The sequence below is a fragment of the Branchiostoma belcheri genome, unplaced genomic scaffold, assembly GCF_001625305.1.
Source record: "Branchiostoma belcheri isolate BF01 breed outbred unplaced genomic scaffold, Haploidv18h27 scaffold1, whole genome shotgun sequence".
Classification (NCBI taxonomy): Eukaryota; Metazoa; Chordata; class Leptocardii; order Amphioxiformes; family Branchiostomatidae; genus Branchiostoma; species Branchiostoma belcheri.
In genome coordinates this window covers 8,730,891-8,757,533 of record NW_017802379.1, presented here as the reverse complement: position 1 = coordinate 8,757,533, position 26,643 = coordinate 8,730,891, and the positions used below count along the sequence as shown (strand labels likewise).

Below are 26,643 nucleotides of genomic sequence, written 5' to 3'. Positions count from 1 at the left end.
CCTCCCTCCTCTCTCTCTCACTCTCCCTCTCTCTCTCTCTCTCACTCTCCCTCTCTTTCTCTCTCTCTCTCCCTCCGTCTCAAGGAAAGAGTCAAAGACAAAGCCAACGTCGTAAATACAAAATAAATAAGAAGCTGGATGAATACTGAATATGCTTTGTTCTGGCTGGATTTCTATCCTTCATATCATCGACGTAAACCTATAAGGTCTTTCAAACGGCAAGGTACTAGTAACCATTTTGGAGATGGCATATACGTACGGCCATGTTGATCTGATTATATGGATGACATCCTCTGGGAACCCCAAAACTGATGCGAGCATGCGAATAAAAGAAGTTTAGCAAAAAAAGTTGCTTTCATTCTGAAATCTACTAGTACGTGGTCATTCAGGTTGAACAAATGACACAGAGTATGGTTTGGCGAATAATCTAGTCTTCAAATTCATTTCTTTGCATTTTCGTCATTTTTCGTTTTTGGCATTCTTTTTGTAACTTACGGTATATATTTGCTCATTCTGCAACCTTTTTTGTACGATTTACAGCATGGTTGAAAACTTTTTTTGGAAACGGCCGAAAATTCATGCGCGCGCGGATGTCATCCATATAATCAAATTAACATGGCCTAACCGATCCATTTTCCAAGCAGATGTAAGGGCTTATGCGCCCTGTGCACGTCTTTCAAATAACGGGCTTTGTCATAGAGCGTTTTATTTTCAAACGCCAAACATCTACTTGGAGATAACTTTATGTTAATCTCGAAACCACGTCAGAGCTCTGGGAGGCAAACGCAACGAAACGCAACGAAAAATTCAAATACGCACGTTTTATTCACGTACCAATAAAATATTCACTTACATAAACATCTTACAAGCGAACATCGTATAACAAAGCTTTTAACCATACACAAAATATTGACTGCTCATATCAATTTTTTTTACACATTCAAATAAGTTATATTTATGATAGTTTTTATTATTATTGCCTGTGTATCAAATACCGTGGCAATGAAAAATATAGAAAGCTACTACCCTTTAGACTCGTACAAATGCCTTTAGGGGGTCGAAATAACATCTTTTTTTTCTGAAAGGCAGAAACGGTGACATGGCAGAATCGTTATTTTTCAAAATACGTCATTATATTAGAGGCAAGATCCACACTTTTGTCTGTGATTAAAAGTCAAGACATGTCCTTACGCATTGTATTGTCTTGACTTTTTGTATCACATGTTCTTAACCTTTACTCTAACATTACTAACTTCTTAATGCAGCCAATACATGCCCTACTCATACCCAGCCCGAAAAGGCTAAGTGCGACTCCAAAGCAGAGTGAAAATCGTCACTAAAAGGTTGATTTTTAATTTTCGTCCTCAAGATGTCTTGAAAAAGTCCTTCGGCTGAACGTTTCCGGGAAATGTTTGGAGAAGGGCAATGCTCTTCTGGTTTCTCAGTGCTTTCTTTTCTTGAGATCACTCAACGCATGCTTGTAAGGCACATCTTTCCGAGACACTTTAGTCTTGTGATGACCACCTTGTAGCGTCTGTCTACAGACACGACACTTGACATTTACTTCTTTAAGATGCTAGTGTCTTAAGAAAATATGGCATCGGTTGTATCTTCATGCTTTCATTGTACTATCAGGCTTAATATAGAACCATTACTTCATATACCTTCCCTTCGTATGGCGTTGGCAAAAACACTTGCCAGTGTGCAAGAGAGGGAATATCTCTTTAACCACCACTAGTCTCAATCAGTAAAAAATACCAAATTCATCAACAGCTATCACATATCACCAAACAAGCCTTCCGTCTTGGACGGTATTGCCAAAAATCACGTAACAAAACGAAACTGATCACACTTTGGCTAATTCTAACGTCTATGCAAGAGAATATTCAAATATTTAGCAACATTTATACTACTCCCGACTACATAATATAATCACACATCAAAGTACGACCATAAAATCTTTCTAACATTAAGAATAATCAGTTAATAATGCTAAGATTTGTTGTATCATAGTATCACAAAGACAGCAGTCCTAAAATTGGACCTCGTTCCCAGAGCACAATGGCAGAGCAGGTCGGACTTCTCGCGAGATTTCAAACCATCGCGAGATTTCAAATCATCGCGAGATTTCAAACTATCGCGAGATTTCATCGTCTCTTCCCGTGAGTACGTGTCTCGTGTGTAGTTAATACCCAGAACACACTTATCAAATAGCAAACGATGGAGCAAAATTCCATGGCAAACAGATGGCAATGGCAAGTTACGGCTTTTCCAGGTCGATTCAACAAACGTATTGTGCCGATGTGACACTCAAATTAGCATATAGAATAGTGCCCCCACAAATACACGAACATAACAGTGGTTCCAACATTTTTTCTGACGAAGAATTCAAATCATTGCCAATGAATGATTAAGTCTACCTGGTCCGGCATAATGAGATTGTTGCTAACTTAACAAAATACAAAATTTAACAATGTAGATCTAGGTATCAATTTTTTTGGGACAGGATTGACTAAAATGAAATACATGTACATGTACGTCTACAGGCATTTATAGTTGATAAGAATTGTTAAGACTAAAAGAAAAGAACCAAGTCTCTAATCCAAGCAACATCTCACATGGCAGCCCATCAAAACAGCGTTTCTCGGTGGAACGTCATCATTTCTTGTGTTCATGTCAGCATTCCATGCGGAAATTCCCATGAGCCTTTGTCGGCAACGTCACAGGCAATCCTCGCTGTGCTTCTCCCAAGCTTGTACCTGCAGTGACGTCATAAATCAGACATAAAAATTAATTAGTGAACATGCGATTAAAATAATTCTTGTATTTTTACCTCAGAGACTGAAGATTAAAGGCATCCAATGCATCCATTTCAGAAAATCTGGAAATATTCTGAATAAGGCAATCTTTATGATATTGACACATACTGCTTCACATTAGCACATTTCAATCAGTATTTCAACCTAAAACTGCAAAAACAGATGTCCCAAGATGAGTCCTTTATTCTATGGGTGGTACCCTAAAAATCAACCAAGGGCCCTTTCAGTAATCATTTTCCTTCAGAATTTTGGGTATTTATGCTCCATGAGGGTCAATATGGGATAGTGTGGTTTCAACTCAGTGTGTAGATAAGTGACTAGAATATTGGCTTGAAAATTCGGGTTTCCAAGCCCTAAAACTGCACTGGATACCTTTAACTCTCGGTGAGTCCAACTATACTGGGTATATCCACTTAGGGCATGTCAGAACAAGCTCTAAGCCTGCAAAGTTCCTGCTAGGCACATTGACGTACGCCAGACCATCTCTTTGGCCGTGCCAAAAAATTCGCGCACAAAAACTCTCCCTTTCGCTTCCTGGAAACACTTCCCGGAGGTTCAAAATCTTCGATTTCTTGTTTCCATTTTGCCTCCCATCTTTCTTTTCCGAACGATTTAGATATCGATCAACAATGGCTAGCAACAAATCAATAAACGGTAGTGGGGAGAATGGAATTCAGCTAGCATGTATAGAAGAGCTTTAAACGTCTCTTCTGAAACATTGAATAGATGTTCTTATACCGCTTCTTCAAACGTGAATGCGGAGCACGTTGTTTTAAGCTAGAGACAAGATAAGTGGATATAAAAAGGCCGCCAGGTGTCTGGACAGTAGTAAGACAGGATTAGAAATAGCAAGGACGTTATCATCGGAAATAGTTAGGCCTCTGTCACTCACACATTCAAGACCATCTCACGACTTTCCTCCCGACCACTCCCCAACCAAGGTCGGCACCGGGTTGGGAGTAGCCAAGAATCCAACCTATTCTTACTCTCCAAGCAGAGGTTGATGGTGGAAGATCGTTTGCTTTTTTTATATGGCCCGTTTTGGTGGTGGTAGCGACAAAAAAAGGTCATATATAAAAAGCAAACGATCTTCCACCATCAACCTCTGCTTGGAGAGTACCCTATTCTAGCAATTCGCTCTTCTGATCGCAAGAATAATTTTTTTTCGACTTATTTTTGCAAAATTTATAGCCGGTTGGCGCATATCTACGACTTTTGAAGAGTAGTATGCAATCTCACCGACCAACTCACAGATGACTCACGACTATCACCCAACAATTGTCTGGAGAAGGTCGGTAGGCCATGGTAAGCCATGTGTGACAGGGGCTTAAGGGGTCTAATAGAAGAGAAGTCAAACCCTTCAGACATAGTTTTACACATAGTTATAGTTCTAGACAGCTACCTTCATAATGTAGACTTATTTTATACTCTGTTTCATTGTTCTTTTTATGTTTTGTAATTTGCAATCAGCCTCCTGGCACAAATTTGCAATAATAAACTTTTCATCAACTGTTCTCGTAGACTCAAATGTTTGTATTGTACGAGAACAAGCTCGCTGTCTACAATTCCTGCTACGCTTTTCCGCATTCACCGTTTTTCTACTCCGAAATTTGTATTCCACGAACCGCCACCATTTCGTTGATGACTTCTAGGTCATCATATCGCTCTATATTCATTGATATGGTTTATTTATGTAATTTTTGGCAGAGGGTCGGTTTTATTATTTTTTGTGTGCGTCACAGAGGAAATTTGTTACCAGTGGCACTTAAATAATTTCATAATCAATTCAGACAGCCAAAACAAAACGAAAAAAAAGCTATGGATTCAAAATGTCAACCGTTTACTTGCATGTACATGTATTATAGCTAGGCCACAGCATGTAAATTTTATGGATGACATCCTCCGCAGACTCCAAATCTAATGCGAGCGGGGTTCCTACAGTTTAAATTTTTGACTCAATCATTGTACACATTGTTTTGATTCAGTGGGAACATCACATATACACAGCCAGCATGACATATCACTGCATCAAAGTAAGAAAGAAAACATTAAATCAGAGCTTTTTCTTGTCTCCTCTCTTCATAGTTATCTGTCATCCACCTTCGGGCATGGCAGCAAACATCTTTGCCCATGTTCGGCATGTTAACCACTGTTAGAAGGCACCAAAATTTCTTGTTTTTCTCCAAAATCAGGCGAAAATTAATGCGCGCGCTGATGTCATCCATTAAAATTACTTTCTGTGGCCTTACTTTGGAAAACCGCCAGTGTAAATTCTGTTCATGCTTTTATTGCACCCAATGATATCATCTGAGGGCAGTCGAACCGTGAGACAACGAGCTATTATTAGAAATATAATGATTGGTTGGCACTAGGCGCCCATTGATTTCTTGTGCACGTGTTCATGTCACATGTTGTTAGCTTCGTATCGTTAAATTACGAGCTTTTCCATAGACCGGAACGGTGCCTGTGGACCTGGAAAGCTGCCAAATTTGGAATAACATACGGTGGCACCTAATGGGGGGTTATTGCGGGGGAGGTAGGGGGGTAAATTTGGAGGCGCCGTGCTGCCGCGGCGGGTTATTAAAATCATTTTTATATATTCTGTCCGTATCCAAAAAAAAAGTGAATGGAATACAAAGAAAGGAATACTCTTATATCTTATTCTAATCAATACATTGGAATGAATTTGGAGGCGGCGGGTTATTAGTCTATAATTAGAATCATTTTTATATATTCTGTCCGTACCCAAACAGTCAAAGTGAATGGAATACTTACATGTACGAGCGTATTTTAATTAATACATTGGAATAAATAGAGTTACAGACGTTTTGACCGCTATCCAGCAATCTTCATCAAAAGAAAGAAAAGTTGTAAACTAAGATTCATAAAAATTGTAATGCTGGGGTATTTGAAAAATATTAGTTGTTTTTTTTTTTGCTTAGATCTTTTTATTTTCTATTTTCTGTGAGACCAACTTGCTTTCATGGAAAGTCATTTAAAGTTGTAATTAAATTTTGCGAAGGACGTATTATTGTGGTTGTGGTAAAAGTTGGTTGGTTGGCTGGTTGGTTGGGTTTTTTTCCTTGACCCTTTTTCATTTTCTGAGTGAGGAACTTATTTTCATGCATGAAGTCAATGCATTTAAAGCTGAAATCAAATTTCTTATTACTTATTACTGACTTATTACTGTGTTTATGGCAAAAGTGCGGTTAGGGCTTATGAAAACTTAGTTGAATTTTTTTTTTTACTTTGATCCGTTTCTAATTCAATTTCTGAGAGACGAAGTCGCTTTCATGAGGACCCAATGCATTTAAAACTGTAATTAAATTTCGGGTAGGATTTATTATTGTGGTTGTGGAAAAGTGCCGGTGGGGTATATCAAAATTCAATTCATTTTTTTTCTTTGATCCTGTTTTATTTCAGTTTTCAACGAAATTAGAGCTGTCATCGAAGGACTTACAGTTGTGGTTGTGCCGTTAGGGCATATCAAAGATCAATTGATTTTTTTGCTTTGATCCTTTTTTCATTTTCTGTGATACTAACTCGCCGTCATGAGAAGATGTAATTAAGTTTCGCGAAACACATGTTACCGTGGGGAAATGCCTTTGGGAATGTAATTTTAGATGCCTGCTGTCGATGCCTTAATGTTAGATCGGATTGGATGCAGTGACGAAAACAAGAATAAAAAAACACCATCTTTTACTTGTCACTTTCACCACCGGTTAGCTTAACAATGCCTCACAAAAATATGTTTGGATGTGGTGAGGTTATTGTCAATATAACTTCAGTCTGCTCAAGAAAGGCAAATATAAACTACTTCACGATTTGAAGTGCGCATGTACGGTGTGATGCATTTTGGGTAATATGTCAAAGTTGAAGGCCCATGCTAATACATAAAGAAGGCATGGAGGGCAGATACGTTAATATTAATATTATGTTTCCAAATGTTTCAAAAAGAGAGAAGAAAGGACAACTAACAGTAGATGATAGGTAGTTTATAGTATTATTGTAATGTATAGATTCCTAGCACTTTGCATTAGAATATAGTGTACCAGTATAAAATACTAATGTTTTACATACTGGATATCCTCTTGTGCATTTAGCCCATCTGGGCAAGAACATGCAATCAAGATTCATATCATATCATTAATTTGTTTATTATTATTTCTATGTTTAAAATGTGCACGTGTTGATATCATTATGATTATAATCAAATGTCTCTACAGATAGAAATAATTGATTATTTCTATGTTCTGCATGATTTTTCGTTAGTATTGTACATTTTGTATTATTAGCTGGATGGTTCAATTTTCTGTATCTTTTTATGTGAAAGAATAAAAAAAGAAGGCATGGAGGGTCCTTAAACTTTGACTGCTCAAGAAAAGCAACTATAGGCTACTTCACGGTGAAGTGCGCATGTGCAGTGTGATGCATTGTGGGTAATATGTCAAAGGTGAAGGCCCATGGCAAGACAAAAGGTTATCATCCGCAATTATCATAGAAAATTTAAATTTAAATCTGCATGTGTTTTTTGTGTGTGTTAACTTAGTGGTTGCCACGTAACACGGCCGTTAGGCCACTTCAAGGTGAATGGTGCTACCACCTGAATGGTATGACCACTCACCTGGGTTACGGGTTACCGAGTAGAACTGTAACAGCAACTCTTCTCCCTGAGTCAGAAACATCATGATTGAGACCAGCGCCCAATTTCTGACAAGTAGTGAGGACTAACTGACCCAATAGGAGAAGCAGGGGTTACGAGGCTGGTCGGGAAAATGTGTTGCCATTTATGGTACACTAACTGCGATGTGCCATTGCACTGGAAGCCGAAAAATTGTTAATACGGCTGGTTTCCAAAGTGCAATTAGCGAAGTATTGACTGCGGGAACCTTATGCGGGATCAGGTTGTGACCATGACATTGTTTCATTAGCCACTAGGTTACATAATGGTCTCATTTGTATCCCTACATTACATGTGCATGCTTGTTAGTCGACATTATGGTCGGGCCAATTTGTTATAATTGCTCGTATACATGAAACCGATGAAAGACATATATTGCATAAGGCTGGCTTCGTTAACGTACTAAGAATTATGCTGTATCCTATAGATAATTACGCGTCGTCTTTGTCGGGGTAGACTTTATAAACTGTCCAAATGGAGAATAAGGCGGGCATGTTTTTTTCATTCTGAAATGCATGGATCTCGGAAATGAATCAACAATGACAAGAAAATACACTATGTACCTCCTGGTCGATATGAAAAAGTCCAGTTAAGAATTGAACCCAATTACCAAGGATGATGCACTTTTCCCCAGTTTTCCTCATTATTCTTTACGGGTAAACAAAATGGGAAACAGTAGCCAAGAATGAAGTCGTTCGCGATAGCACCAGCAGTACACTTCCTATACTTATGGATATACAGGTGATAATTCAACCTTATACAATCAAGACTTGCAGCCAGATTGACTCAGCAAAACAGAAAGCAAGAAGTCAGAGATGTTAGACCTCCGGGAAGTGTTTTGGGGTTTCAGTGAAGTATCGGAACTACATGTGGAAGGGATTGTATGACGTGATTTATTCGGATATTTCACACAGTCAACCACTTCCTGAATACCTCCATGTACCACCCACTTTACTGTCAGGCAATCAACAAAACATCCACCCGATCTCACTACAACTGGGGAAGCACACACACACACACACAAACCAACTGACAAAGCCACCCAAAACAATACTTCCGTACCCAGGAAGTAGGAAATCTACTTACCTGACAAGTAGGGCTACAGTACCAGGCCTTCCTGCACCCCGAGCAGAGGAACGTGGCTTCTTTGTTGCAGACCACGCAGCTGTGGTACTCGTCATCCGCTATGCTGACGACCCCACCGCCGGTGTCCCTTCTGGGAGGACCGACCATTGTCCCCGGACTGCCCTGTCCGTTCTCCACAACGCCTGGTCCCCTCATCATCGGATTCCCTCGGAAGACTGAAGCTGGTTGGTGGTTGGCGAGGTAGCCCTGGATATCTTGTAGATACGCAGCTTCTCGCGCTGTCTGCTGCCCCACCCTTGTGATGAGGTCCTTGGGTTGGGTCCGTGCTTGTTGTAGGTGCACTGGGTGTGTTTTTGAGGGATGCATGATGCTGTTTTCTGGAGGACCTGTGACTGAGAAGGGTTTGAAGTGCTTGGATAAGTAGGCAGCCTGCTGCATCTCCGGTAAGGCGACGACGTTGGGTCTTTGGAGGTGGTCCTTCACCGACGAACCACCACGCTTCATGGCGGCCTCAGCCCTGCTCTGGACGGCAGCATGCTGTGCGGCGTGGGCTGCAAAGTACGCCGCGTTCATCTCGGCAGAGTTTGTAGGGAGCTGACCGGGCCAGCCGTACTGCTGCAGCTGCTGGTGATGACACATCTGCCCGGGGGACGGTTTACCAGGCAGCAACACCGGATGGTGCTGGGCAGCGGGAGGAGGTTCTTTGCTGTTGACGATGGAGGTGGCGTTAGGCGGACGGTGGTGTACTCCACGCAAGTTGTTGAGTTGACTGGGTGTTGTTGAGGTAGGAGTTTGTTGTCCAGGGGGTGGGGACAAGAGCTGTTGTGTGACGGGGTTGAGCACCCTAGGGCTCTGTCCCGGGATGGGTTGCTGTTGGTACCCTGCAGGGACGGGCATACCCGGGCTGATGTAGTAAAATGGCGGCATCCCTTGGTGTGTCATGGCGGGCAGCGGGCGCTGGTCTGGGGCGACCATGTGAGCCGCCATTGCTGTACTCCGAGGAGCGAAGGACGGATCGCCTGGGAGGATGGGTATAACCTGTGCCATGGTGACAGCCGGGTGGATAGGAACACCACCATGAGGGTAGGGGTGGACAGTACTAGTGGGTACGCCTCCCTGCACGGATGCCTGTGGGATAGCAGTGTTCACCGGCGGGTTCAGCTGAACCTCGCTGCCGGTTGTGATGTTATGAGGGTTCCCGGCTAATTCTCCAGGTCCCGGGGGCCTGCTGTATTTCTCAACGAAAGATTTGTGTTCGTTTAAAATCTGTTTGGCACGTTTGACGTCCATGTGTGCCTGCCTGCGCCTCTCTGCAGCTGTGGCGGCGGCCAGGTCGCTCTGTGCCTGTGCGTAAGGAGAGAACCGCGGGGCTGCTACAGATCTAGGGCTAATGTGGTTTTGGGCCACCGTACTTATGGCTGGGTACTGCTGCCCGGCGGTGGTGTTAGCGTACATGAGAGCAGCCTGCCGCGGGTCCGTGACGTAGCGAGGATCCAAATATGGTGGTGGATTCACGTGTGGGTTCACGTGACGGAAATCTTGCAACGAGCTCGACATGGTTGGTCCCTTCTGCCCGATGATTTGAACGTCTGACGAGTTCTCTCCGTCGGAACTCCGGCGTTCGTTGGACGCTGTTTCCCGCCATCTATTGCCGGTCTCTCCGCCGATCTTCCCGCCGGCCTGAAGAGTGATTGCACTGTCGCTCTGTGCCCGGTGGATGGGGATAGCCTAGATATAGCAAAATCACCCATGTCAAGTTAATGGTTCAATCCAGAAGCTTAAAGCATACGAAAAGGTCCCTCTGTTTCAGTAGACTGAGAAAACATAACCTTTACGCATACTTTAAGGCAGGGCTTTAGCCAGCGCCCGTTTTACCGTCAATTGACGGTAATTTGTCCCGTCTGACGGTAAAAATTTTAGTCCTTACCGTCAACATTGACGGTCAAAAATCGTGGGTAAAGACATGGAAAAAATCTAGCGAATTTGAATGAGCCACGGCGCGGCGTCTTTTCCAAACGCACGGCGGCGGGAAACCTGATTTCAAGGACCGTGCCGACGTCTGTTGACTTGGCTCTATTGTTCAATGTTGCTGTCTGTTAAAACAACATGTGCTAACGGCCACATAAGAATAAAATAAAACAATGGCTTGACTCAGACACACGCTGCTAACTGTACATGACAATACGATAAATAAACATGTGACAACGAACAAAGAAATATCAAACGTTTTTGAATAATATACTGTACTTGAATAATCATACTATCGCAAGAAAACGGAGATTGATCCACACAATGTGGCCTTATTTAATCTAAAACTTCGTCAGACCTCCTTCGCGCGAAGACTTGAGCGGCAGCATAAAGATTTCTGGAGGATCGCTGACACGCGAGTTTTTGCCGGCCACGTAACTCCCTCCGCGGCAAAATACCCTATGCCGTAGCGAAATCACGTCTCAGCGCTTCCCCAAGTCAACTTCATGGCCGCTAAAGTCCGCAAAGGAGCTGTAACTTCCTCATTTCGGTTGAGAAGCGAAGCTGACAAGTAAAATCATGTACATGTCGGCCATTTTGTTTGCTACCCGAAGTCTTCCGAACGCTCTAAATAAGGAAATCGTCGGAGATCTGAGCCACATCGCCCGCTGTCGGTCAGCGCTCGGGGCCGGCTCGGTGGAAATCGGAGGCTGTGACGTCATGAGTAGGTTCATTTGCATGGCCGCGGCTTGAATCGCGGCGGGATTTGAGCGGATCAAAACAAAGGGCATACTAGTAGCGGATTGTTCATTGCGTGTTGTCTCCTTGTGAGAACTGTTAGTTTTTCATTCTGCAAAATTGCAGATTGTGTAGTTTTTTTTTTATTCTGCAATCTTGACGGGTATTTAGAACACCGAATGCATTAAGTGTGCGGGAGGGCGTGATGTCGATCACCGGATCGTGAAAGACATTCTTTAAAAGTAATCATTGACGGAATTTTTTTTTCGCGTTGACGGTATTTTTTTTTCGCGAATTGGGTTGACCTGGGGTTGACGGTAAAAAATTTCGAGCTGGCTAAAGCCCTGCTTTAAGGTATGCTTCAATATGGGATACGGCACAAAGAAAACATCCTTTCCGCTAGCCTTAGGCAATTCACAGTAATAGACAATTTCCACATACGATGCAGATAAGGTTATTATACATAACCACATAAACCTTCGAACAGGATGCCAAATGATGAGATGCACCTATGTTTAGATGTGTATATGTAAGACATATCATTTATAATTTTCATATTTTGTATATGTAACAATTTTAGACTTTGTAAAAGTTTGTATAATATGCTAGATATCAAGAATAAAATGGTTTATTGATGTTAGAATTCTATCATAACTCACCTCACTGATTAGTTATTGTCAATACTAACCTGACTGGACGGCCCAATAGAATTTGGTGCTGTAGAATTCGGTGCCGTTGAATGGGTCGACTTCTGACCATCAGCAAACTTAGTAGGGCCCGACCTCATCAAGTAGTCTATATCTTCACACAGTTTATTGTACGTCATCCTCATGTGAAACAACAGAGCTTCCTTCTCTTGGGACTGCTTCCTGAGCAAACCGCTCTTGTCCTCCAGAGACCTCTTGCGCAGTTCTGTCAACAACAGTTCTTGGTTGACGAGTTCTCTCTCGATGTTGACTTTGTTTTTGGTCATGACTTCCAGTCGGGCCAGTAGGGCGGCGGTGACGCTGTGGTCGCCGCGGTACGGTGTGTCGTGAGGCGGCGGCGGTGGCGCGGAGGGCCGCGGCGGAAGAGGCGGCGTGACGGGCACCACGGAGATCACCGAGGGACGTTCTTGTCCTCCCGAGGAGGAGCTCCTCAGAGCCTGCGATTTCTTGGATGGCAAAACGGCTTGCTGTGAAGGCACTGCGAACTGGTACGGTGCTGACGCTGTTGCTGTCTCGGGCAGGGAGGCTGTCTTGCCCCGCCTTTTGGGTACGGTCTCCTCGTAAAGCTTCGTGGCTGCGGCAGCTGGAGAGGTCGTTTTGTCTGATGGTGAGACAGGAGAATAGGGGCTCAGGCAGACCACGCCGCTGTCTACAGTGGATCTCTTCCGCGGTGGGCAGCGGACGGTCGGCGAGGCGGGGCGCTTCGGCGCGGCTCCTTGATGGTGACCGTCTGTCAGTTAGGAAACAAACCATAGGTAGACATTAGCAACGACAATGACAATTAACTTTCTTGCATATTCACATTAGATATCTTGACTTTATGTGCTACGTCTCTATATACAGGATCTATCTACAGGATCTCTTCTCTCTTTTTGAAACATGCATGAACAAATTTACATAGTTTTTCATGCAATGGAAAGGGGAGCACAGGAAATCAGAGATTTCGGGAAGTATTTTGGGTTTTCGTGACCTTCAAGCTCATCCCATTAACTGTGTCTAACATTTTGACCTCCTGTCATTCTGTCAATCTTGCTTCCCCTACCCACGTGCTGTTAACCTACTGTCTCCGGACAAACTGGCCAACGAAAACAATGTATGATCTCGTTAAAGAGGTTCATCAGTCACGTAGAATTAACAGTTAGTAGATAATGCCTCAATCAGTGACTGTTTTTGTAAGGTAAAATCACATCAAGGTGTACAGTCGACACCGATAATTTGGAGGTACGTGATTTTACCTTACAAAAACAGTCACTGATTGAGGAATTATCTACTAACTGTTAATTCTACGTGACTGATGAACCTCTTCAACAAGATCATACATTGTTGTCGTTGGCAATGGGCGTTCAATGTGGGCAAATACATGTTTGTTCTACAACAACGACCGACATAATTGCAAACAACAACAACGTGCATCGATGTTATGGCGGTGAGACGAACGCGGTTACCACTGTGCCCTTGACGAAAAGTCTGGCTAGCCAAGAGCTCTTTAGATTAAGAATCACTCCACTAAACAGTAGCTGCTATACGTACATGATATACCGGGATGGCCAAATTCCAAAATACTATGCCCCGTTCTTACCGGTTCAGTCGCCTAAGGTTCACTGTACGGTGTACTTATTTCCCAACTGAAGACTGTTATATATTTTCTCGGCTTACATATGCGTGTTTGTTTGATATAGTCATCGTGTCTGAGTCATACTGCTAAGAATTAGAATGTATAACCTAGACCTCTAGACAAGAAATAGAAAGAAAACAGCCCGTGTTTTTATCCTCATACCAAAGTCACCACGTACCTCCACTCGTCTGTAGGACCCTTCAAAGCGTTTTTTATCGTACATATTCAGGCAATTTTGAAATTACACGTTCCACGACCCTACCTCGTTATTTTCTAGAAGCTATGCCCTTTTACATCAAGGCATGTGCACAAAATTACAGTACGTGAGGGGATTCGGCAATTATATTTTGAATCCCGACTGGTAATTACTGGGTTGGTAAGAATGAAGTAAATGTGTATGAAAAAAAGTTGCTGGCTGGATCCAAGCAGGTTTCTTTAGGTTATTATTGTTATGACATTTTCAGATAGCAAACAATTCTTTACAGACGTTTCAATAAGTATTGTATGATTTGAATAACTGGTAAGGTTATATTTTCTATACACTGGCATGGTATGCCATGTACCCACGATGATAATATATCGCCATGTGAGCTTGCGTTTGTTCTCTGTAGGGTGTAATTATATAAACAGTACGTGGCCGTGGCTTCTGTGGAGGTTTAGACCACACGCTGGAATACACAACCTAAGGGACGTAGAATAACAGTAGGGAGGGTTACCTTGTCGGGGAGCTCTTTGATCCTTCGGGACGTCTTCAAACGAGAACATCGAAGTATTATTCCTTGACATTGGTCTGTCCTGTACGTTCCCCATAGCTGGAACTTGTGGTGGCTGGGTCTCTGGTGATGATTTAGCAGGGTCTGAAGCTTGTGGTGGAGTGATGTTAGCCTTCGGTACTGCCGTATGTACCGTGACTGTTATAGGCGTGTAGGATCCTGATTGACTGGCAGCAGGGATTGGTGATGACTGTTCTGTAGAAGCACACTCATCCTTAGAGGAAATTGGCAGGTCTTCTTTCTTTAAACCAGCGTCTAGTGTTGCTGACGGAACCGCGGGAGGTTCAGTGCAAACACCGCGGTCAGCAGGAGATTCTGCCCCGTCGTTGACGTGCTCGGAGGCGGTAGAAGCACCTGCTTCGACCTCCCCACCCTCTGCCGCTGCCTTCGCGATATTCTTGGACCCGATGCTGTTGTAAAAATCAACGAACCTCGCCGCTTTCAAGCTTAGGTTGAGAGGCTCTTCTTGCGACTGCCTTGCCGAAGTTTGCGGGGCTTCTGCCTGGGTGTCAGATGAATTCACGGCCGCGCTTTCTTCAGTAGACAGACCCTTGTCACTGCTACCTCTACGGTCATCAACAGTCTCAGAATCTTCGGTTGATTTTTCAGCGATAGAGAGTTTCGGGGAATGACTTTTTGGCTGGGAAACCTCCTGTTGTCCTGTTTCCTCGGTGGTAGTTGGAGAGACCGGACCGCGAAAGACGTTGTCGTTCTCGCCTTCAAGTTTGTCCGTTGACGACAGGGTGTCGAGGGAAGTGAAGCTTTCTAGGGACGAATCTCGGGACAACTTCCCTTGTTGTTTACTTCTTCTCTTGTCCTTCACAACGACTGTTCCATCAACTTCACCAGGCGTCTTTTCTTCTTCTTCTTCTTGTTTACACTGTAAAAGTGGCAACTACATATTACTGATCGAAATAAAAAAATATATATTTTGCAGCATCATGCATGCGTCGGTAGTTGGACGCACATAATGATACCCGATTCATACTTTGCATGCCATCATTATGGGTAATTGACATTCAGTCGAAGACCTCTTAAGTAAATATCAGGGAGGATGAGGCAGGTGGCTTAGACAGACAACTGGAATGTTTGTCACACAAGGCTGATAAATTACTCATTTTCACACCTTCCTGTTACTGCAGAGAAAAAAACAGAGATGTGTGGAAAAATTCACAGAAGGACCCATAGGCACGAAAAATATGTTCGTATTCGTCTATTCCTCATGCACTGAACGTTTTCGCACCCTAAGCATGTACGTAGACTACATGGTTAGAGTGCGAAAGCGTTGTAGTTCAATATATTCAGAAGTGGATTCCAACGGGGTAAATTGGTCTAGATGTTAACCTACAAGACCTTTCGATTCTGTTTTCCATCGCTGCTCTCGCAAATCAAGGTGTCGAGGAAAATGATGGAATTGCAACACTGCACAACATCCGATCTTAAAGCATACCTCGAAACATGCGTAAAGATGTAATTTCTTTAGGCTGGTGAACCTTTACATATACTTTAAGGTGTGCTTAAAGATCGGATTTTGTTTTTCATCGCTGCTCTTGAAAATCAGGGTGTCTAGGAAAATGATGGAATGGCAACACTGCACAAAATCCGATCTTAAAGCATACCTCGAAACATGCGTAAAGATGTAATTTTTTTAGGCTGGTGAACCTTTACATATACTTTAAGGTGTGCTTAAAGATCGGATTTTGTTTTCCATCGCTGCTCTTGAAAATCAGAGTGTCGTGGAAAATTATGGAATGGCAACACTGCACAACATCCGATCTCAAAAGCATACCTCGAAACATGCGTAAAGATGTCATTCCTTTAGGCTGGTGAACCTTTACGCATACTTTAAGGTGTGCTTAAACATCGATTTTTGTATACTAGTAGTAAACACAGATAAATATGATATCTTAGAAGGTTATGGAGGGGTGGAGATCGCAGGATTTTTGTATGTTTTCACCCTAAAATCCCCTTAACACTGTGAGCTTGTTGTTACACCACTACGATACATTGGAAATTGGGTTGTTTCTGTGGATTTGTGTCGGTCCCAACTAGGGGTTTTGGTGATGTTGTTTAATAATTCTGGATGGTAAAATAAATGCAAACACTGGTTCTCGTGATGTAACAAGAAATACTCTTCTCACCCTCAGCGTTTTGGGTTTGGTATTGGAACTGTTAGGGGTATTGTATGATGTAATTCGATCGGGTATTACAATAACATTACTTCCTGAATTCCTCCAAATACCACCAACTTACTTCCACCTTGAGTCTCTATCAATCAACTGTCGAAATCACCTCCCATTCAACATGCAATCGATGCTATTAGGCCAAGGCAAGTAATTTTTATGGATGACATCAACGCGAGCATTAATTTTCGCCTGATTTTGGAAAAAAAACAAGAAATTTTGTTGCCTTCTGACAATGGTCACCATGCCGAACATGGGCAAAAATGTCTACTGCCAGGCCGGAAGGTGGATGGCAGATAACTATGAAGAGAGGAGACAAGAAAAGGCTCTTGTTTTGTTTCTTAGGTTGATGCAATGATATGTGATGTTGGCCGTGTATATGTGATGTTCCCACTGAACCAAAACCATTTGTACAATGATTGAGTCAAAATTTTAAAATGCAGGAACCTTTTTTTTCGGACCGCCTTGTTTTTTTTCGCCCTCTCTCATTAGATTTGGATGTCATCCATAAACTTTACATGCTGTGGCCTTAGGACAGAGACACAACCCACCCATCTCTGTCACCAAAGCAATAACCGGAAATAATAAGTACTAGCGTTGCCTGTGTGTTTAAGTCTCACCTGTTCTCCGTTGGGATCAGCTTGGTCCTTCTCGGAAGCAGTCGGCGACTTGCGACTCTCAGGGTCCTTCCGGTTCGTGACCAGCTGCTGCTCTGCCATTAGGTGCTTCATCTGATGGAGACACGTGAATGTCAACATTAACACATACTTTACAGACCACTTACAGCTTACAGCAATACATTGAAAGATGTTACTTTGTACCATCAGCAAGTTCTCAGTAGTAGTGTTTACACTATTTTCCTCACTGGCTAATTTGGCATTTTAACTTTGCATCGTTTTGTCACAAAGAAATTTAGAAAGAACTGTAGTTGTACTGAATATTGATACCCGGGTACAAAAGGTTATAAATCTGATTTTATGGACCATATGGATGACGTCATCATATTTTATTGCCCCAAATATAATTATCTTTAAAGTTATAATATAGCACTTTGGTACAAATAACTGCAATAAAAGTATGATTTTCATGTACATAATGGTCAAAGCTACAAACGTACGTTTGAACAAATTCATATCTACTAATTATCCTAGTTATTAGAGAATAACTAGTTTTTAATTAGGCTATTAGGTTATTTTCTAATAACTACGGGTAATTTACGAGTAAAATATGATGACGTCATCCATACTTTCTCCTAACAGACAAAAAAACTCCCTGTGAATTAGTAGACTCTTTCATTGACATAATTATATGGACTGTCTGACACACAAGGTCCAACTCTGAACTCCTCTTTCTGTCACTGACAGAACTCGGTCTGTCCTTTATTTCTAAACTAGGCACACCAAAACAATACCTCCATTCACGGAGGTAACAATACCATGGTCCCAATACATATAGTCTCTTTTTTTTAAAATAGCTTCAAGGGTAGCATCGTGAGTGGTGTCAAAACCATGGCAGCGAGTATGCGAGCTCACACACGTGCACGAAATAATGGGCTTAACAGGTGCAGGTGGCTTCTTCATGTCTCATCTTCATCGTTATCATATCTCTAGTCACCACTCAGATGAAGAAGAAAAAACGCATGACCCTGTTCATAAGTGGTTTTCAACATCAATCAAAGATTGGGCTGTGCGGTATCATCCTGGGTGGTACAATTTGCCTCCCAAGTCGCAGGTATTCCAATGGATTTCTTTGTAGTCGTAATCAAAGGACAATAAGAATTACATGTACATATGAATTGTACACTCTATTCTTCAGCATGAGACCGCAATGGTTACACACTCCAATACCTAGTCCTAATCAAAATACAATAAACATTGCATGTAGATATGAATTGTACACTCTATTCTTCTCTTCTATTGAAGCATGAAACCGCAATGGTTACACACTCCAATACCTAGTCCTAATCAAAATACAATAAACATTACATGTACATATGAATTGTACACTCTATTCTTTTCTTCGATTGAAGCATGAAACCACAATGGTTACACACTCCAATAACTAATGATCTTTTTTTATGTTTTTGCTCACATAGGCTAAACGCAGGAGTCATTACATTACACAAGACTATAAAGGTAAACTATCATCACTCATAGTGTCGATAGTGAATAAGGAAAGAGACATAACAGTTATGGATATAAAACTATGCTATCACTGAATCTATCGTATACATTGTATCATTAGATTTATCGCAAACAAAACAGTTAAGCATGTGAAGCTATGTTACTGTGAAATGTGTCGAGAAATAGAATAACATTGAAGGAATGAAGACCTTTATTGTACACACATACCCACTGGGTTAAGTACAGGTCACAACAAAAGGATGCAATATAGATAACGTTACATATATACATCGTTAAGTAGCTACAATTAAGTAAATTCGGTTTCTTCTCGTTTCTTAGTAATTAAAAATGGTAAGAACAGGTATGTTTCAATATAGAAGGTTTGTCTAAGCTCATTAGAAATATAAATTTATCTGTACAGCTTAGATGTATGAAGAAGGGGAACATAGATTGTATTAGATTATAAAGATCTTCTCTCTCTTAGTTGTATAGTTTACATTCTGTTACAAAATGTTTCTCATCTTCGATTCTTCCTAAATCACAGTACTGACATATTCGTTGTTGATTACCTCCTAAATCATGGCTGAATGTTGGAACAGTATATATATCACTGCATGATTGAAAAAATCAGCGTACTTACCAACCAGTTGTGGCGCGGAAACTCGTGAGCGATCCTCGCTTCACTGGTGGCCGAGCTCTCCGCTTTATCCCGAACCCTCGTCATAGACTTCTTATGTTTTCCTTCAACGCCTCCTTAAAAAGAGAGAAGCGAAACGGCATGATTTTACAACAACAACCCTAGGAGAAAGAGAGGACAGCTCCGTCGCGAAACCCAAGCATCCCATGTAAACCCAACAGTCCGTCTTCCTATCATTTGCAACATGTGACCAGGCAATTATATCAACATGCACTCTTACAGTATGGACGGTCGAGTGTAACATATTAATGGGTCCTTCAGTCACATGAAAACACGCCGGGTGATAGATCTAGAAAGCCGCAAGCGAACCCGAACCGACGGCTCCTCTAGGTTAATGAGTTGTTGTCGTTCGCGGCCATCTGAAGCTTTAGTGGTCGGTACGTACAGTACAGAGGTAACACGCTGGATGTACGCATACGCTGTGCCGATCAGGTATCCAATGAAGGTACCCTTTCTATGGTACAGCCTTCGTCTTCCAAGTATGTTAATTGCCGCCTACGGGCAAGCAGGCATCAGACTCTTACAATGCCGCTGGTGTTGGTTAAGACTCACGGGAAGGCAATCATACAAATCCCCGCACGAAATGTATATGTATTTTTTAATAAAACCGCTAAGAACGTCGCATATGGGCTGCTTGGGCTTTTTTGCATCACTGCATCGTTGTCGTAAGCTTTCCTGGAATCGAACGTTATTTCTTGCTAACAAAACAACGAAGGGCAACGGCCTGCCATGTATGTAGAAGCTGATTTTGAACGAGCTGTATGTGCCATTGTTAATTCTCAAGGGAATCGTTAGGAAAGGATGTAGGAGGTACATAATTGCCCACATTTGGAACGGTGCAACCTGCGTTGTCAAAATAGAAAGCCCGCTAATGAATCGACATGCCAATTAGTGTATGTGTAGACGACGTTATGTATGATCCCACTAGGAGTACGAGATTGCTTTGATGATATACGTTACGGAGCAAAGATACACCGGAAAAGACATGGAATTCCTTTGTATATCAGGACAATATATAAAGCTAGCTAGTCAGATATGAAAGTTTCTTGTCTACATGTACATTTATCTGTGATAGCTAGTTAGCAAAGACGTACGTAAAGTACGAATGCGGATTCTTTACCAAATGTAGACCGAAAGGATATAAAGAACCCTAACATGTGTAAAAAAAATTCCATTAAAAAACCTTAATAAAACGCGGAAAATAAAAAAAAAATCATAATTTTTCTGCTATAGCGGCTACACATTGCATACAGATGGGTCCTAATATATGTTCCTTAATTGCTGTTTGGTCAAAAACAAGAAAGAAAATGAAACCATAAAAGATGACTTCTGCATAAATGTGAAGGAGACCTTTGTCAACTCGTAAAAAGCTACTCAGCACGAAGATCAATACAAACACGTCACAGGCATACTTAATAACAACCTACTAAGTCATACACTTACACCTGCGGAAAGCATTTGGGGAGAAACGCACTGACGAGGGGTCAAGTTAGATTGCACAGGTCAGCCCGTAATGTACGAGGAGAACGGAAAGAAGAGTAAAAAATAAACTGTAAATGGGATGTACTTTACTTATGGAGAGAGCCAGACAAAACATGAATTTCACATTAGAAATAAGAGGGTTTTAAGTGCCCCAGACGGACACATTGGTAGTCAGGTGCCATCGTATAGTGGTAAAATGTATTCCCTTTAAATGCCAATGATGTAGTGACTAGCTTGTGATCACAATCAGGAAAATTATACGTGTGCTAGAAAGCTCGTAATGTACAGGAGTGCGGGTCGTGTAGAAATGCCCTTTCACTGAAATGTAGATTACGTAAGTTTAAGGAATAGAAGAGAGTAAGTACTATTGGCAAGTTGCTGCATGTGCATAGAAGCAGGGTTTGTGCAAATGAACATTGCGAATCACTCATGCGTTCTTATGATATGTGAATATATGGTGCACGATATCAAACATAAAGAAAACACCATCCTTTCGACAGTGACTTTTAGTACAGTACCTTACATGGTTAGTTGGTTACTTTTGCTATAAAAAGCACATTCAAAGGGTTAATTCCATTTGTCCTTGTTGTAATCGTTTTTCCAACACTTTTACTGCCGCCCGGGCAACTGTAATCTAATTTTAGAATAGATAGGTATACTAGTAGTATGTAAGCATATGCTAGTCAATGTAAGGGATATGTATTATGACTATACTAGTACTTCGATTTCGAATTCAAGCTTTTAACTGGAGACTGTCAAACCGGTACGTGTTCAGTGACCCCCTCGGTCTTTACGATGCCTTTTGGTTTGAGAAATACCCCGTAAACATTTCATTGAAGTTAATGGCATTTTTCTGGTAAATGAAATACCGTGTCGTGATATGAGTTGTCTCATACATTCGACATCATCTTTGTCACAATCTTGTAATACAATCGACACTATCTTATGCCCACAGCAGTCATAATTATTTCCCAGCGTTCAAATTAAGTGGCGATGAAATGAAATAAGCAAACAAAATGAAGACCCACTTTCTTATAATTGGTGACATATTGTGATTTTGATTCACACTGTGATTCCTAGTGTGACGGGAAATTGAATTTACCTTCGACCAATGAATGATTGAGAGTCTAATTGTGTCTTGTGATAAAGTCGCCCAGCCCATATATGTGTATACCACAACATGATCAGAGGGATATGTCATAACACATTAACATAACGTAACCATAACAAGTCAAAACAAGTGAGGCAGAGGTAGCTAACAGTACATAGAGGTGAATCAATGAGTGACTAGTTTAGGTAACATGGAGATAAATTGATAATAACTCACATGTTTCAGTGAGTCAAATCAAACTAATAATATGTCTGACAGAAAAAAATGCCTTTCAATATATTGACGTCCTACTAGTTTCATTGCCCAGCTCTACACGTGTGTTTTCTGACGTGCCCCAGATTTTGTACAGTGCAGCCTCAAAAGAGTCATTTCAACGGAATTGTCTACACGTGACTAACCTAGAAAAAATTTCTGACAGAAACAAAAAAATAATCATACTGTAGGGATTTCCGCTCTTTGATGCTCCCGTTGTGATAAATGCTATGGCTCGGCTGTATGTAATCAAACATCAGAAAGCCCGCAAAAAACAAGAACTACATCTAGGGACCAATTAGTTGCACGAGTGGTGTAGTAGGTTTGGTCATGTTACATGTAATCAAATTGCTACGTTTTGTCCTCATTCTTGGAGAACAGGAAGGGAGGAAGGAATATTTTATATAATAGCTTTATAGTTCGTCTTCTTCAAAAAGAATTCAGAGCAACGTTTCATGTTTTATTTTACCTCCGCCGTGAGTTCGTTGGCCTCCATATTTTAATGGTAGGAAAATATTCAGTAGGACTATATGTGGGTTTTGAGTACATTGAACTGAGTATTTAGATAATATATATGATAACATTGTGTTTACCCATATATGATTAATGTTTTGTCAACTGTTATCATACTAATTACGGATGATTTTAATCACTGTTAGAATGGTATTCGTGTAGCATTAATAATATGAATGACCATTGCCATTATCCGTATATGATGTTTAGAATGTAGAACTATACATAGGACGTCACATAACGTCATTGATTCAATCAATCTTTAACCAATTGTAGCACATGTACACTTCAGTGTATGCAATGCGAATTTGAAGAAATTGTGATATTCAGAAATAAACCAATCTCTGTACGCTATACATCCTACGTCTTTACATTATGCCCATCGGCGTCGGTGAACAAAAAACATGAACCATCCTTGAAAAAACAACAAATACACGTAAAAATCACAACATTCTATTGATAAGGCAGACAATTTTCATATATGAAATTAGCTAGCGTGAGATATAGAAGGTACTAGAACGTCCCAAAAGACTGCGGTTAGTGAGATGTAATGAACCTACCTCTTTTCCTCCCCTTGAGTCTTCCGGCTCGCTTCGGCCCGCTCTTATCCCTCTCGTCTGTGAGTGCCGACGGCGTGTTGTGTTCACCTTTGCCCTCTCCCCTTCCCGTCAGCTCATTAGGTGGAGGAGCGGCAGGAGCGATCGCGACGTCCTCGGTGACCCCACCTTCTTCCAGCCGCCGTGGTCGCTCTACCTCTCCGTTTGCGTCATCTCGGTCGTTCGAAGCCGTTTCCTCATCCACTACCAGATCCGCGGCTTCCCCGAGCTCTACTACGCACAGGTCCGACAATTGGTCTGCGCTTTCTGAGTCAACCGGTGTGGTAGAGTTAGGGGGTAGATCTTTAGATGTTGAAGATTCCTTTTCAATTGGCGATTGTTCGTTACTGGAAGAGTCGCGAATTGTTTCTATTGAAGGACTGAAATTGATAATGTTTTCACCACCAGATGACGACGCACTTTCTTTCTCGTTGTTGTTTCCCAGGGTTTCTTTTTCTTCTGCTGTTGTTTCCGTGGCCAGATCGTTGTTCGCGGCGTTATTGGAGATGGGACCGCCTGCTTCGGCACATTCCTTTCCGTCTGGGTCCTGAAGGCTTGGCATTAAGGACTTTAAATCTGGCTCAGCCCGGCCTGTTGCGCACCTGTGACCATTATTTTCAGAGGGGGAGTTTTCATCCGGGGGTCGTGCCAATAAAATGGCGTCAGGTCTTTGAGTCTCAAGACTAGAATCACTGATTGTATCGAAATTTTTCGGTGTAAGGATTTCAGTGGGAATTTCCGACTCCATGTTTCTTGGCCTCGGTGTTATTTCTAGGTGTTGTGCTGGCGTGTCTTGGATATCACTTGTAATAACCTCTGTATTGCTTTCTATTTCATGACCTTGACCGTCTTGTAGCTGTGCATTGTTCGTATTGGACAGAACGTCTGCTGCTTCCACCTAGCGGCTTGCTGCCATACGCCGGTTCGGAGCGCACATTGTAAACTCATTGATCCTCTTGCTCCTGATTGGATGTTGGGTTGTCGTGCGGTTTCGCTATTGGTTCTGGTAAATTAGGTTGATCGCCGTATGGGGTGCTGTTATCCTGCAGCTGTCTATCATGGTGTGGTCTTTCCGGGACAGCAGCAGCCACGTCGTCTTTTGCGTACTCTTCATCCACGACCCTCGCTACAAGGGCACTCATAAAGTCTTTCGGGTGAGCTGGTGGGGTCGAATGCACGGATGGTGGGCCACCGTCAGACATCGACACTGTCAGCGGAGGCGAGTACCTGGAATGACCGAAGGGTCGGACCTCCTTCGCCGGCGGTACGTCCGCGTCTTTCACGGGCTTGGATGAGAAATAAGCGTCCTCTATCATCTTATCCACAAGATTCATGGCAGATTTGACTTCTCTATTTTCCTTCAGCCTCCTGGCCGGGGGGCTCACAAAGACCTCGGGAATGACCGGACGTTCTGTTCTGTTTGTAGATGTACCCATCCTCCAGGCAGATCTTTCCTGGGCTATCGCTGTTTCGTCGCAGTCGTACATCTCTTCTATGACAGCGTCAATCAGGGACGGTGGCTTTCTGGTGTCAGTCGCTAGGGAGCCTTGTGACGACATGGCCCCCTGGCGTGATTCTTGTAAACTGCTGCCTCCATTGGCATGGTATGAAAATCTTGGTCGCTGATGATGCATTGCTGTGGACCCCTCCATTGCACCTTGCGGATGGTGATAAATGGGTGCCACGTTGTCCGCCGTCATTGGTTGACCGTCTAAGGCTCTATTTTGTGTAGCCAGCATACTTTCAGGTCCTACCTCTCTTATACGAACCACTAGCGATGGGTTTGGCTGTTGCAGAGACTGGTTGCTTTGTGCTTGCAGAGTATCCGGGTATGCAGCGTTCCGGAAGCCTGATGTGGCGGTCGCAGGAGGAAGATATCTCGGCCTTGCTCCCGGATAAGGAGCGTAAAACCTCTGATGTGCTCCGTTGTCGTGATATTGCTGCGACGAGCCAAGAGGGTACTGAGTTCCATGCGGAGCAATTGGGTACTGCAGGCCATTAGGCGGCGGAGGCGGCATGGTCGACTGTTGACCTCTATCCTGCTGAGCAACGGACCCATGGGTGGATGATGGGTAAAAGGGAATGGCGGCAGCGTTCGCGTGAACATATGGGTACATCGCGTCGGCATAACGTTGTTGCTCGGAAGGCTTCGGTAGTAGCTTCTTCATATTTCTCTTCTTAGGCGGTGCAATCGGTCCCGAGTCCTTTGGAGACAGCCAGGAACTGACAAGTCATTTGATATGTTCGGAGGAACGACACCGACTCTTGGAGTTGGGGCACTCTCTGCCCGGATCGAGTTTCCGGTGGACACGGAATCAGCCTGAGGGTTTTCGTCTTTCTCCTTCACCTTCTGAGATGCCTTGTCGGTGATTGACCTCGGCAGCCTCTCGACCAGAACGACAGCATTCTTCAAAAGCTTGTCGGCAATCTGGTCGATTCTCGGGCTGCCGCGTCTGCGTGGAGAGTTGGGCTGTTTGGGAGGATTGCCGAATGAGAGCAGCCGTGGAGGCGACCCGAAAGGAGAGGAGGACGACGCCATTTGGCTCGGAAACGTCTGCTCCTGACGATCTGTGTCCAAGTCTTCACTAAGACTTCGAGATCTGATCCCTTCTTGAGTGTGGTGCTGCAAATTTACATCTTCCTTTTCCATACTAGAACACAGAGCATCGCCTGTAACGCTGCTCAGTCGCCGATCAGACGTTTCGTCGTTTTTCCGGCTTTCCATAGTATACTGCATTGACACGATGTTATCATTGTCTTCAAGTTGTCTCACGTACGAAGAATCGTCCGATTGAGTGGCTTGAACCTCGTGGTTGGTCCCGTCATGTGTACATTGGCAATACTCCGATTCGTCCACTGTTTCTCTCACTGCGTGCATAGGCTGTTCGGCACTTGGCATCTTTTCAAGAGATGGTGTGGCGTCTTGATGAACACTTTTCCTATCAGACGTAGAACACGTTTGCTGTGTTACTCTCGAATGTCCTTCTTCAAGGTCGGCATTCTCGGCTCCTCCTTGTGAGAAATGTCCCAAAGCTAGATACCCTTCATCCTCTGAGCTTTCGGCAGCGCATATTGAGGGCTGGTGATCAAGACCTCCGTCTTTAAGACTCGATATAGGAGGTTCATCTTCCTTCTGTCTTTCTTCTGTGGAAACTTCTTGTGCTAAGAGAGTATAGTTGTCCTCTCTTGACCGACCTTCTCTAGATTCGTAGCTGTTCAATCCTTCGTTTGGGCAACTGTTGATTTGTCGGTCTTGTTTGGACTCATTGCAGCTTGGGTCTGCCACACCCTTTGTTGTT

General features: G+C 42.8%; 2 protein-coding genes across 2 annotated transcripts; both read right to left on the bottom strand.

Moving 5' to 3' along the window:
- Window positions 1-839: 839 nt before the first annotated feature.
- Window positions 840-24,237, bottom strand: LOC109465978. The gene is made up of 7 exons (XM_019763488.1): window positions 23,309-24,237; window positions 19,334-19,446; window positions 17,191-17,301; window positions 14,331-15,267; window positions 11,981-12,729; window positions 8,587-10,314; window positions 840-2,759 (listed from the first exon to the last, which is right to left on the bottom strand). Exons 1-7 carry the CDS (start codon window positions 24,090-24,092, stop codon window positions 2,721-2,723), a joined length of 4,461 nt encoding a protein of 1,486 aa, XP_019619047.1. The 5' UTR covers window positions 24,093-24,237; the 3' UTR covers window positions 840-2,720.
- On the bottom strand, window positions 24,187-25,883 carry LOC109470910. The gene is made up of 2 exons (XM_019770042.1): window positions 25,608-25,883; window positions 24,187-25,548 (listed from the first exon to the last, which is right to left on the bottom strand). Exons 1-2 carry the CDS (start codon window positions 25,881-25,883, stop codon window positions 24,289-24,291), a joined length of 1,536 nt encoding a protein of 511 aa, XP_019625601.1. The 3' UTR covers window positions 24,187-24,288.
- Window positions 25,884-26,643: the final 760 nt, after the last annotated feature.